Genomic DNA, 13,933 nt, shown 5'->3' with positions numbered 1-13,933 from the left:
TTGAGGATGGCCCTCCCCGAGTCCCTAAAGGTGAGACTGGAGCATTCTTCAGGAAAAAGGACCACTGAGTGCCTATTAGAGACTGGGAACAAGAAAAAATTTGAACTGCACACCTTGCCTTGCCAGGTGCCCTCTCCTGCTGTGACACTGAGGTCCACATCTCAATGGCCATTATGCTCACGTCCCAGAAAAGAAAACAGTTCTCAAAATGTGACCTACTAAATATCAAAGAAAGGCAAAATTGTGCTTTCTACTCACTCATTGTATACATTCAGAAATGTTCACAACCGCAGTGGAAATTTCCCCAGATATATCTTCCAAAGGTTGATTTCCACAGACACTAATTTTAAAACATGTGTATCAATCAGAGGTCAATCAGATGCATGTTCCACGCATCTTCTTGGAACATGCAAGATCAAATCCTATGACACAAAACTCAATGGATCTTGTGTTATTCATGAAGGAGACCAAGAAATAACTAGAACCTGTTAAGAATCACACACCCCTGACCCCAGCATCACACACTCTAGGTCCAGCCACCTCTGAAAGAGCCCCATCTATGACCCCATGAGGCTTTGGGGGGCACATCTAGACACAGCCATAACACAAAGGACACGATTATTTTGCACGAGAAGACTGAATCCCTTAGAGCTTGTGCTGGGAGCACATGTCAGTCAAAGCGCAGGCATTTGACGTAAAAGATGTCATTGGGTGGACTTCACTCCTTCGCAGGAATAGGAAAAGGAACGTGCATGTTTGGTGACCACTGTGCAGAGCCTGTACCAAGTGGCTGAGCACAATCTCAGTATGTGGCTTCACTGCCAGGCAAAATGGGGTTCATGAGAGCTTCCAGCTCTTGGGGTGGCTGCTACCACCAAGGATTATGTCTTGGGTGGTAACCCTGCCTGACGTGCAGAAAATCCATGCAAGTGTCAGTTATTATTGGGCCACACATTAGGTGAATCATGGGCACATGTGTTTTTTACTTTTGGTATCGCCACCTTGAAAGGCCTGACACAATGACTGGGCAAACTGAACCCAACCACTTACTGGAATGAAGGAGGTATCTCTCACCCTTTCCTCTCAGTGGTTTAGGGGAGGCCTGGTGAGGACTCAGGACTCTCATTACACCCAGGCCTGAGGGAGCTGCACAGACCCAGGATGACCTCAGGGGATGGTACATAGGGAGCATAACAGGGAGCGGCTGTATCCCCACCCGTGAAGGGCAAGTGGAGAACTTGGAACTTGACCCCATATTGTCAGAGACCTCGATTACCCTCAAGTGTCCATGGAGATTCAGTGGGAAATCTGGACTGTCCGCCCAGCTTGCACCTCTGAGGGGCCACTCTTCTCTTCTTCCCCTGCCAGACCAACTCCAGAGAAACCCCCTATAACAAAACTGAAGCAAGACCCACAGTCTCATTATGTAATAACCAATAAGTCAGTGATTCAATTGCTTGATAACTTTTTATTTAATAACCAGGAAAATTTGATTTTGAAAGAGAAACAATCAATAAATATCATCAGTGAGATAATAAAGATTTTCAAATAACCTGGGAAAGATTTTAAAGCCAAAATGACCAAAATACTTTAATGGGTAATCCCAAAAATACATGTAATGAGTAAAAAAAGTAGCTGAAGTTTTTTTATTTTTGCAATATTGGTTTTGTCTACCTCATAGAAGGAAAACTGTGAAAGCTGCTACTAGATTCTACAACAGGAGAATGTGTTCATATGTTGTTTTTATCATAATATTTTTAAAAGATAGTTTAATTGGAATAAGAAGGATGTAAAAGCCATTTGACACAGATGTTATTAGCCATTTTTGAATTATAAAAATTCCGTGATTTTATTTAAAAAATCTCTATTTTGGTCAAACAAGAGGTACATCAGCATCTTTTCTAATGAGCTGATCTCTTGCTTTGCTGAACTGTTGTAGGTTTACGGGACTGTCTTCCACATGAACCAGGGAAACCCATTCAAGCTTAAGGCCCTGGTGGACTCATGGCCTGATTTTAATACTGTAGTTATTCGTCCTCAGGAGCAGGTAAGTTACCAGCTGTGGAGCGAATATGCCATTGTGTTTGTGTATGTTGTGTTACTACTTTGTGCCACGCAACATGGTTTAACTCAGGGAAACAGAAATGACTCCTAGTGATGCCCACAAGGCCAGGTGTTCAAGTGGTCCATGCAGGAGAACCTAGAGAAAATTATAGCATTGTGTGAAAGGGGCAGGAACAGAATTGCAGAGAAGATATAGTAGTAATTCAGGGAGAAAGCAATTAAAAGCTTATGCCACATACATACTTGTTATTTTACTTCTGTTTAAAATACAATCCCCCAGCACATATTTGGTAATCCTTTCTCACTTGTGGCGTTAGGTCCATGGGATTTAGAGACAACAATGAAAAGTTTTGTGACAAGAACTTATTGGTACAGAGGAGTCTGATCATTTGTTATAGTCATTGAAAGATCATTTCCCAGGCTAGGCCTTTATATTGCAATAAATCAGACCTTTGTCACATTTTCAACTATTAGCCTAATGCAAAAAAGTTACTTGTTGTCATTTAAAAGCTCTGGCTTATGGAAGACTGCTGCAACAAAATTTAATTCTAGCACTTCGGGTGTGAGAGGCAGGAGAATAGCAAGTTCAAGACCAGCCTGAGAAATTCAGAGATTTTGCAGAACTTGGTCTTAAAAAAAGGGACAGTGACTGGGGATGCAGCTTTTAAGGAGGCTCTGGGCTCAATCCCCAGTATGGAAAAAGAATTCACCGACCTTGAAACATATGGACTCCTTACTACTCAATTACAGTTTCTCACTAGAATACTGTCTTCCCATTGAGATTTGAAACTGTATTGTAATCAACTGTCCATGAGACAGTCAATAAAACCAGGCAGAAAACAAATAACAACATGTGGTAGATATTACAATAGGATCAGAACTGCAGCTTAGTAGAAATTTTATCAAAGCTGGATGTTGAAGATGAAAACAATTTTTTATAAGGCAATAGAGATAAATTTCTAGTTTGATCCACAATGTCTTTACTGAGTAGAAAGTGTATTTTTCTTTAATATAATCTTAATATTGCACTAAAAAAAACCCTTTCTGATTCTAAGAAGTGATAATTTTCCTCTTATCTGTTCCTTAATGCTCAAATAATCCCCTCCTCAGCTTTTAGGAATTTGCTGGGCATATTTGAATATACATATTAGTGAATATGTTTTTTGGTAGAATTGTAGTTCATTTAACAATGGTTACTCATTTTTTTAAAAAAGAAAGCATTACTTCATCCATCATCTTTTTCTTTGATTTCACCACTGATAGATGAAAACTCTAGTCCTGTGACCTGGATGGATTTTAATGAGAACATACTCCTAGCCCAGCCCCAGGTTTATTCTGTTAAGTTATTATTTTGATTTTCAACTCTTCCACTTGAGGTTCCTGGAGTTATCAAAACATGATTTTAAGAGGATTCTTCTTGAGGTTTCAAACAATTAGCTGAGATGGGAAGAGATTTGTATGGAAAATTTTTCATTATAATTGAATAAAAGACCTTGAATTTCACCACACAATATAAATAATTCCTAAGACAATCCCCCCCACAGAACATACTTATTTTAGTATGTAAAAATAGTAATTAACAGAATATTGAATACCATAGTAGCAATCACCAATTACAAACACTGGCTGACTCCTCTCTTCTCAAACAGGAAATGACTGACGACCTCGATCACTACACCAACACTTACCTAATCTACTCCAAGGATCCTGACCAAAGCCAGGAATTCCTGGGCTCCCCCGCAGTCATCAACTGGAAACAGCATCTGCAGATTCAAAGTAAGAGAACTGGAGTCTGTGCTTGAAGCCGAGTTCTCTGTGTACACATTGCTGGGCTCACTATTCATTTTGGGGTTTTGGGGGTGTTTTTTTTTTTTTGGCTTTTTTTTCTCCAGTACCGGGAACTGAACTCACGACCTTGCACTTGCCAGGCAGGCGCTTTGCCGCTGAGCTAAATCCCAGCCCCTCACTATTCATTTTGAACAAGCACCTTACACCCAACGGACCTTCCCTCCCCAAATCTTAGATCCTCAGCCTCCTGTCCATTCACACCCTCTGCAGCCACCATGTTCATAGGGAAAATACAAAGACATTGGTAGGTAAGTTTTCATAGGGCATTGTGAATAACATTGTCTCTACTAAGTCTCCTAATTTTTTCACGGTGCACCCAGGATCAATCAGAGAACAGGAAGGAGCAAAGCTGCCTCTCTGTCCAATTTCTGTTTCACTCCACTGTAAAATTCGCAAAGGAGTATTTTTGTAAATAGGAGTATGTTGTCTAGGGTCAGACTACCTAAGATTGCAGCCTGACTGGACTTCCTTTTTACTGTGATTTAGGGAAAGTAACAACCTCTCTGTGGATGAGATTCCTTGTGTGTAACAATGATTATAAAATACCTGACATACATAGTTCTTAAGGCTTAAATGGGAGTTTGAATGGGAAATGAGCAGTATTCTTTTTATCAGTTAGATATTCAAGTCACTTGAAGTATCTATTTAGAGCAACAATTATTTATTAGCTCATAATGTGTGGGCCAGCACTTTGGAGTAGACTTAGCTTGGAGGTTCTTCCACAAGTCTCACCCAGATCAACCATTTGAACATAATAGGGGGGTTTTCTGAGAACTGGGAGAACAAGGTTAGTCTTGGTCTCAGTCCTGGTTGTTGATCTTAATTTTGTGGGAATTATTAACTGCAGTGATGGAAGTGGCTTGGCTGACATGTAAAAGTCACAGGGTCCTCAGGAGAAAAATGCCAAAGTGAGACCCAGTGCACACTTTTAATGCCTGTTAGGCAATTGTTTATGGCCAAGGCACATTATCAAGCCAAGCCTAGAGACATTTCCAAAGAGAAAATCATGTTAGTGAGATAAGAACAATACTGAGACATTATAACAAAAGTCTAAATACTTAGTGCCTAGAATTTATTGAAGAAATTTTAGATCTATGCTCTACCTTCTTTGATAGTCATACCTGTGCTGTAACATATACAGGAGACTTGTGATATTACCCAAATTAGAAATTTTAGAAAATGTGAAAGCGATGTACCCATTGCCATATAAAACCTCTATTATGACTGAACACAAAGTGTGCGTGATAGCTCTATATCCACATTCTTTCCAACAGCATTGCGCAACGTTCCCCAAAGTTGACATGACCAATGATACGTGCTTCCTCATTTTCCCCATCTAGGTTCACAGTCCAGCCTGCATCAGGTGATAGAGAACCTTGTATCCATTAATCGTGGCCAGGTCAAGCACACACAATGCAATCTCTATATGACAATGGACACTGCAGAGAAACTGATTCCTCTCCTGGTGGACACAAAGAACTTCTCATCCAGTGCCAACAAACCCAAGTCCCTGTAAGTCTGATGACGGCCACTCTTCGCCATCCACACCTGTCCCTGCTGAAGTTGTCTTTAATGTTAGTTTTCAAGTTCTGTCACAGAAATTCCATTTAAAATGATAGAAAGTAATTCTTTCACTGTTTTTGAACCTAGAAACCCAGAGTTGGGAGGGGGTTCCATTTGATGTCTGTGCAACCTTGCATTAAGGTCCCCCAACCATCTAAAACACATCGCTCCCAATCCTACAGTGTCTAAATAAAAGAGAGATGGTAGGAAATAGGGAGATAGACTCTGTGGAGATGGGAAAGGGATCCAGGAATGGGAGGGGAGGGGAAGGCAAAGGAAGAGGAAGTAAAAAAACACCAAGACGAGCTATGTATACTTGCAATTGCCCAAGACGAATGCAATTCGTCTATTATAAATCACAAACATACACAGGCAGTAAAAAATGTTTATACAACTGATTTCTTTTGTTACTGGGAATCTGTTGAAATGTTACCTTGGCAAGTCATCCCACCTACTAATTTCTATTGGCTTATTGAAAGGAACAGTTGAAGCTTAATTGTTTGATCAATTTTGCATACCTATGTCTGGCGATATGAGCAACTACTTTGAAGATGACAATATGCAATATTCAACCAGTGCTGATTGGCTATCATCTTGTTTTGAAATTCTGTATCATTTTTATTGTTTTTTAACATTTTTTTTAATTTTAAAAAAAAAATCATCCCCCCCAGAGTCTCTTCCCTGCTGCTCCCCATATATGAGCAAGTTTGGCTTTCTCCATTGCACTTATGATTATCTGAAATTAGCTAATTCACTTAACTTGCCTATTTGGTGCTTGCATCCTACTGGCAGCAACGTTAGACCCCACAGTGCTGCTCTAACTGCCTGCGGCCCCTCAGCCCCCTCGGGGATCGTCCAGGGGAGTCAGTTGTGCCCAGCATCTCTAGTCCCTCTGCAAAGAAATGCAGAGAAGGAGAGGCTCGCTACTGAGAGGGCCGGCGCCACACAAGCAGGTTGATACGAACCCACGTCACTGGGTTTCAGAGCACATGCCCTTCAGTACCGCCTCTTTGCCTCCAGGACATGACACGAAGTGCTGCTCTTTTTCTTCTTTCCAACAGCAACCAAGAGATGTTTAAGCGCTCATCCCTGGACGTTGCCCATGCTGCTCTGGTGAACCAACTGTGGTATTTTGGTGGCACTGAGAGAAGCCGGAGATTCATTGAGCGCTGTATCCGGACCTTTCCCAGCTTCTGTCTGCTGGGGCCTGAGGGGACCCCCGTGTCTTGGTCCCTGATGGACCACACTGGAGAGCTGCGAATGGGAGCTACTGTGCCTGAGTACCGGGGCCAGGCTCTCATTTATCATACTGCCCTCTACCAGATCCAGACTCTGAGCAAACGTGGCTTCCCATTGTATGGGCACGTGGACAGGGCCAACTACACCATGCAAAAGTCAAGCATCAAGCTGCATTATGTCCCTATGCCTTGTGAGTGGAACCAGTGGAACTGTGTGCCTGTGTGACACTGGCCCTGAGCACGGGATGCTGAGAGTGGGCTGTGCATATATCTGGAGCTGTGGATGGGGAAGCTGAGAAAAAGAATCAAGTGTAATGTGGAGTAGACTGTGAGCTCGGGGAACAGGGGTCAGTGACAAACAGCTCACCCTGAATCCTTGTCATCAAACCACTCACAGGCTGTCCTTCATTTCCTTGGGCTGAAGTGGCCGGACACACCCGCTCCCTGTGTGGTACCCCTCCCTCCGTTCAGGTCGCTTATATTCTGCTTTAATTGGCTGCATGGTTTCTCCTTTGCTCCCCTGGATCACTGACGCTTCTTCACTTGGCAGGACGTGGATTCTATGATTTTTTTCCCCTTTGGCCTCGTTGGCTTTTTTTTTTTCTTTTATTGCCTGAAGAGTTGTCTCTCCTGTGTATTCTTTCCCAGATAGCTTCCTACATCTTCCATGAAAACATTGTAAAATATATTACATGCATATATGAATATAAATAATATATGTGAAGCAATAATAATTATTCAGAAACAAAGCAGTCAATAATACTTTTCCAACTTGTACTAATGTATTTTGCAAAGAGCTGTCTTTTGCAACTCATACCCTGAAAAAGGATTCCAGCATTGTTTCTAAAGACTGAGTTTTATTAATCCCCTCCAGATTCCTCTCACAGTGCAGAAATTCTTTGTGGAACCTTAGCAGGAACATTCAGACCTAATGTAGTGGTGTGTATGATCTGGGACAGGGGCTGAGAAGATCGGTGCTCAAAGGAGGAAAGAAGGAAAGGCAATGTCCCTGAGATAAGGTTTGGGACCATCACAGCCCAGTTCCTCAACGAGTAAGAGAAATAGGTGAGAGGCTTGTCCTTGAACACTGGGTAGTACATAATCTGCAGACCTGCCCTGATGTCACAAATAGAAGAGGAACTTGTGATAGAGAAGAAGGGAGAAGAGAATCTCTTCATACTGAGACAAAGAGGCCACATGATACATGGCAGAGAGAGAAAGAGACAGAGCACTAATCCAGTTAAAGAGAAATCTTGAGTTAGTAGGGAAGAGGAATATTGATTTTGTCTTACCAAATGAAGCTATCGCAAAGCAGTGATGATAATAACATGTAAAACAACCTGTGATAGAGATTGGCCCATTCAATCTTGAAACAAACTCAACAGCCTGAGGTAGACTGTTATATGGCTTTAGGTCATCATTCAGAATTTATTCAAGACTTCCATAAGAATTTGCCACGAATAATAAGAATATTTTCTTTCCAGTCTTGGCTAAAGAGCCCTCAAGATGATGGACCTATAGAGCTCCATTCTGTTCTTTTAAATAGATTCATCTTTATGTTTTTAAGAAAAATTTTTAGCACCTGTGAAATTGTACACCATGATGGGTTTCATTATGACATTTTCATGTAGGTATTTAATATACTTTGATAATATCCACCCTCCCTAAAGCCCTTTCTTATTCACCCTCTTTCCTCCCAGTTCTTTCCCTTCCCTAATGTCATCCTTCTAATTTCATGCCATCTTTCCTTCTTCCATTCCACATATTACAGGAAACTCATGATACCTGTCTTTCTAAGTCTTTTATTTGCTTAATATGATGATCTCCAGTTCCATTCATTATGCTGAGAATTATCTGAGTGCCTTTTTCTGTTTAGCTAATATCTTCATATGACGTTTGCTTCATCCTTTATTCCACTGGTGGTCATCTATGCTGATTTTGTAACTTGGCTGTTTTAAATTGGGCCATAAATACCCTGGGTGTAGGTATGTCAGTACGTTGCCTTTCATTCCTTTGGGTATATAACAAGGAGTGGTTGGGTGGGATCATACTTAACTTTATATTTATTTTTTGAGGAGCCTCCATACTCTTTTCCACAGTGGCCATACCAATTTCATTATAACCAACAGTGTATAGATGATTCTTTACCCCACATCCTCACCAGTATTTGCTGTTGTCTTGGTTACTTTTCTCTCCTTGCTGAGACAAAATATCTGACACCCAGAATTGAGGAAGGAAAGGTTTATTTAGCTCACAGTCCGTGGAGATTTCAGTCCATACTCGGCTGGCTCCAAAGCAGGGTGGCACATGGCAGAGGGCAACCGTTCACAGCAACAGAAGGTAGCCAATACCAACAAAAGCAAAAGGGGGGAGCAGCAAGGAAACCTCTTTTCCTCCCTTACATTGTATGCAAACTACCCACCCCAGGGCAGGTGTAGCACTCACATCTGTAATTCCAACATTGGACCATAAAGCAATCATAAATCTAGAAGCCCACTCCATGACTGCATGAGGATTTGGGGGGACATGCAGACACAAACCATACAGCTGTTTTTTAAAATTTTATTGATACTAGACACCCTGATGAAGATGAAATGGAATCTCAATGTAGATTTAATTTGCCTTTCCAATGTCTAAAGATGCTGAGCATTTCTTCATGCATTCACTGGCTATTTGTACTTTAGCTGAGTTGTCCACTTATGATTATTGTTCTTTCCGTTGTGAATTTTGTGTTTTGTATATTTTTGATACTAATGCTGAGTCAAATTAATAGCTTTCAAGGATTTTCTCCCAGTAAATTCATTTTTTTCAAAATTCATTTTGATATGAATTTCTTGTTCTATTTCCAAGTCAGTTAGAGGTCTGAAATGCAAGCAATTTCTTTTGAAGAACCCATAAATGTGGATAGATCCATTTATAAACCTAGTATATTAAATACATTTAATGACCCAACTATATTTATAATTTTCCTTTTGAAGACAAATTATCTGTAACAAATAGAATCATCCTCAACAGCAAATACTTCTTAAAACTTTAGTGATTAAACTTACAATAAAATTAGTAGATTAGAAGTTGTAGTAGATCTTCTAAACTTGTACAAAATTTTCATAATAATCCAACCTATAACTCTGAATTAATTATTCAATTATGCATTTATAGTTAACAGACTTTAATGGATAAAATTCTGCTGCAAGTCATAAGGATATAAATTGTTATACATATTGATTTTCCTTGTTATACTAAAATATCCATATTATAGGTCTGATTCTTTAATTACTTGCATAGTTGACTCATTTCTAGAAGACTAGAGGGATCCATGCTTGTAAAATAAGGCCTTATCATCTTGGACTATTGAAGCTATTGAGACCAGATACACAGGAGCCTGATAAGATTTGTGTTTGGGGTAGCTCTAGTCTGTTTGTCATTATTATCACGAAATACCTAAGATGGGGTAACTTTATAAAGAAAAGAGGGTTATTTAGCTTCCAATTTTAGAGGCTCAAAGGCACAGCAAAGGAATTATCTATGTTGGGGTGAAGATCTGTAAATGGTATATTCAAGAGCATGTGTGAAATGAGCAGGGCCCATCTCCAGACCATAGAAGGGTGTTTTGAAGATCAGCTTCCTCTTAAGATAACTGTCTATGGTGCAAACCATTTTAATTCCTTTTGAGGTAGCACTTCCAGGGACAGTATCTCTCCCTGTGCTTCCACCCTCTCAGAGGTTCAGACCCCTTCCCATACCTCCTCTTATATATAAACCCTCAGAGCAAACCACATCCCAAACAGAACATTCAGTCTCCAAACTCCCTTAGTGAACTATGAGTCCTTCCAGAGTCTGAAGGTGTCAAGTTCACCTGAAAGCACAATTGGCAGTGCATGGGATTCTTCCTAAGAACTGGTATTGGACAGCTCCAGGCCATCACCCGTCATCTTCATATTGATTATCGAGTAACACAATACACCTCAATCCATTTAGCCACATCAAATACACTTACATTCTTTGATTAGTTCAGGGCAGGGGGCAGTCTTGCATCATTTCCAGCCAACTGCTGGGAACCTGTGCCTTTGGAATCACCCCAGAATATACATGGATCAGTATCAGAGGTGAATTGGAACCACCCATTTCTAGTATTAGAAAATGGGTTTCTACACTTGTAAAACAGGAAAATATTTCTTCCTCTCCTAAATTAGTACCCTGTTAAGATGTAGGTAACTTAGGACAATATTTTAATCTAAGATTTAAAAATACATTATCTGTGCTATCTGGCTATCTGGCTATGTTTTGGGTAGTATTTTAACATAGTTGTTTCATCAATAGTAGGAATACAAATATAGTCATAGCCTTTTGTAAGACTGTGAATGAGCTATGTCCACTCACAGTAAGGTAGTCAGGAGTGTCCACCAGAGGAAGACACAGCTGAAGAACTGGATGAGACTGTTTTCAGAAAAGCAAACAGTTATTTGGATTTGCAGTTCTGTGTATTAGGAAAATACACCACCTCTCTCACATTTTTTCAGCAGTGTGTCTCATTCAATCAGCTTGTCAAAATAGGCAGGTGTACAATAATACACAAAAATTATATGACTTGGTATTTTAAGAGACATGTTTATACATGCATCTTGCCCTACATCAGAGTAATTTTTGGTTCTGTCTCATTTAAGAAACACCAGTACACATTTCTACTTTTCAGGTACTCTTCTAAGCATTTCATAAATGCTAACCCATTTAACTTTTTAAAACCTCTGGTTTAAACATAATATAAGAACTTTGCTTTAAAGGTATAAAGAGAATTTATTCTGAACCTAATGAAAGTGACTGTGACCTCAGAACACAGATTCCATGACATGTTCCACAGAGAGAGGAGTTACATGAACTTTTATAACCACTGTCACTAACAACAATAAAAAAATTTGTTTCAGTTACTTTTCTTTTGTTGCTGAGACAAAATACCCAGCACCCAAATTTAACAGGGAATGGTTTATTTAGCTCACAGTTTGTGGAGGTTTCAATCTATACTCAGCTGGCTCCAAGGCAAGGTGGCACATGGCAGAGAGTTCATGGCAGCAGAAGACAGCAAAAGTAGCAAGAGCAAGCCTCTTTCCCTCCCTTACATTGTATGCAGGCTACCCACCCCAGGATGGGTGAGTGTAGCACTCACACCCATAATCCCAGCATTGGACTATGACTCAATCAAAAACTCTAGAAGCCCATCCAAGACTGTGTGAGGTTTTGTGGGGATTTCCAGACACAAACCATCACAGAGGTTACAGGAACTTTTAAAACCAAATAACAAAGTCATAAATGAATACATTCAACAAATATATCACTGGGGCATTAGGAAGGCAGGTTACAGCCAGGTGAGGAAGTCTTTTCTAAGAGTCTCTTCAGATGCTATTTTAGCACTGCGAGCTCTATGTTTAGGGGAAGCTATGATCTTCTGAGCTTAACAATAAACTGAGAATTTACCTTGTCTAACACAACAATGCTATTTCACAGATGGGGAACCGTGCTGGGGAAGACAAACGACTTCTCTAACGCAAAAGGGAGCAGATATTTGAATCAGAGCTGTATGTTCCAAGCCAGGTGGAGATTCCTCAGTCACGTGATTGAATTTGAGAGCCGGAGAGACTGAGGCAGTAGTGGTCAGGTCTCTGTGATTAGGGTAATAACTACGTCTCAGCCTGTTGTGCAGAGTCAGCACCTTGGTGACAGGAGCTGTATCATCTCTGAGGAAGTGTCTCAGTGTTCTTCTCAGGAAAAAGGTCATATTTTTTAATCCATGACAAAGATCAAGCTACAGGAGGTGCGCAGAAAATTAGTGCTTCAGAGTGAGAGCAGACAAATGATTTTTAAAGGCTCAGTTAGGAAATATTTTAGACTTGCAAACAAATCACATCTAAGAGAAGCGGCATAGATGACATATAAGTAATTGATGTGGACGGGATCCGGCACACTTTCACACACTGGAATATGTCGTACTTTCCTAATCATTGTGGGAGATTCAGAGCTGTTTTGGATTGTACAGAAAAGCCTTGGAATATTGTGCACATTTACTTTATGTAGTCACAGTTGCCAGGGTCTTTGTTCTAATTAAATCTCTTCATCCACAAAATTATCAGTTAAACTTCCCTTTTTGGTTGTTTTCACATAACAGACTTGAGAGGAGAAACTGTCCTCTTAACTCACGCACGCCAGGTAGGAAAGCACACCCTGTGTTTAGGAGGGTAGCGCTGTCTAGGAGAGTTGGAGGTGCTCTGTACTATAGGGCTCTGGGATGAGATCCTGTTGGCACTGCCGAGTAGCTATGCAGCCAACAGGGAGACGTTCAAGCTCCCTGAGCAGCGGCTTCCGCGTCTATTAACACTGCAAACTGCTGAGTCATCACTGCGATGTTGAAGTGAAGCAAACTGCTGAGTCATCACTGCGATGTTGAAGTGAAGCGCCGTTTTTCAGAAATGAGGGAAATCCTTCAGCACTCGGTACACGTAGCAGGTTTTCTGTCCTGCTTGTGTACAGGTGAAGAGCTCTGGTTTGAAGGCCTCATTTCACTCAGCGCCTCGGCCTCCCCATATGCCTCTGTCGCAGGTGGCTAGGAAGAGGGGAAGGAGGAAAGGGGGTTTCCCTGACAATCAGATCTTCCCAGGCCTTCGCTTGCAGTTGTCTTCCAACAGGACAGACAGAAAACTGATGTGCTGGGAAAGCAGACTAGAGGGGGCACATGGTCAGACTCCCAGTTCTCCAAAATCAATTCCTGAGACAGTGAGAGCTAGAGAGAAGAACCATGTCACTGAACCCCATGCCAGCCAGCACCTTTTCCCTGTTTTTCTTAAAAGAGCAAGGTCCACAAAAGATCTTCAGCTTAGCAACTTCTGTAAAAAATTTACCACAAGTCTAGCTCCACGTGCCAGGATAAAAGGAATATCCTGTTCTGGAAAGGTTTAACACTTGTCATTTAATCCTGGAACCTCTCCCTCTGTGGCCACAACTTTCCAGAGAAGCGCACATCTCACAAGGTAAAAACTCTGCCCTTTTCTTCCGATAGCGAAGAGGGAAAAAATCATATGTTCTTGTTTGTTTTTCAAAGAAGTTCTCATCTATTTCATTGACCCTTATTGGAAGGGAAGGTTTATTTACCTTGAAAATTATGTGTAACCAGCAGAAGGTAGCATAGAAAAAAATCTTAGAACTAAGAATTCTAAAGAGGTAATAACCAAGGA

The 13,933-nt window shown here is 40.8% G+C and overlaps 2 protein-coding genes across 3 annotated transcripts in view; both read left to right on the top strand.

Moving 5' to 3' along the window:
* The window catches only part of LOC102005069 (glycine N-acyltransferase-like protein Keg1), a 33,575-nt gene that overhangs the window by 5,657 nt on the left and 13,985 nt on the right, over positions 1 to 13,933 (top strand). Inside the window, exon 1 of one of the 2 annotated variants that reach the window (XM_005408044.1) lies at positions 13,625 to 13,729. The exons of the other annotated variant lie outside the window; for it this stretch is intronic. The gene's annotated coding sequence lies outside the window, so the exon portion shown is untranslated. Of the gene's footprint in view, positions 1 to 13,624; positions 13,730 to 13,933 lie in introns of those variants that run through there. 2 annotated transcript variants of the gene reach the window in all.
* Positions 7 to 8,497, top strand: LOC102004740 (glycine N-acyltransferase-like protein Keg1). The gene is made up of 5 exons (XM_005408043.1): positions 7 to 30; positions 1,940 to 2,047; positions 3,714 to 3,840; positions 5,253 to 5,424; positions 6,537 to 8,497. The coding sequence occupies exons 1-5, from the start codon at positions 7 to 9 to the stop codon at positions 6,937 to 6,939; spliced, it is 834 nt and encodes a 277-aa protein (XP_005408100.1). The 3' UTR covers positions 6,940 to 8,497.

Source organism: Chinchilla lanigera, unplaced genomic scaffold (genome assembly GCF_000276665.1).
Source record: "Chinchilla lanigera isolate Chin_1 unplaced genomic scaffold, ChiLan1.0 scaffold00110, whole genome shotgun sequence".
NCBI classification, from domain to species: Eukaryota; Metazoa; Chordata; class Mammalia; order Rodentia; family Chinchillidae; genus Chinchilla; species Chinchilla lanigera.
Note: the sequence above shows the minus strand (reverse complement) of the source record. Positions and strands in the feature narration are given on the sequence as shown.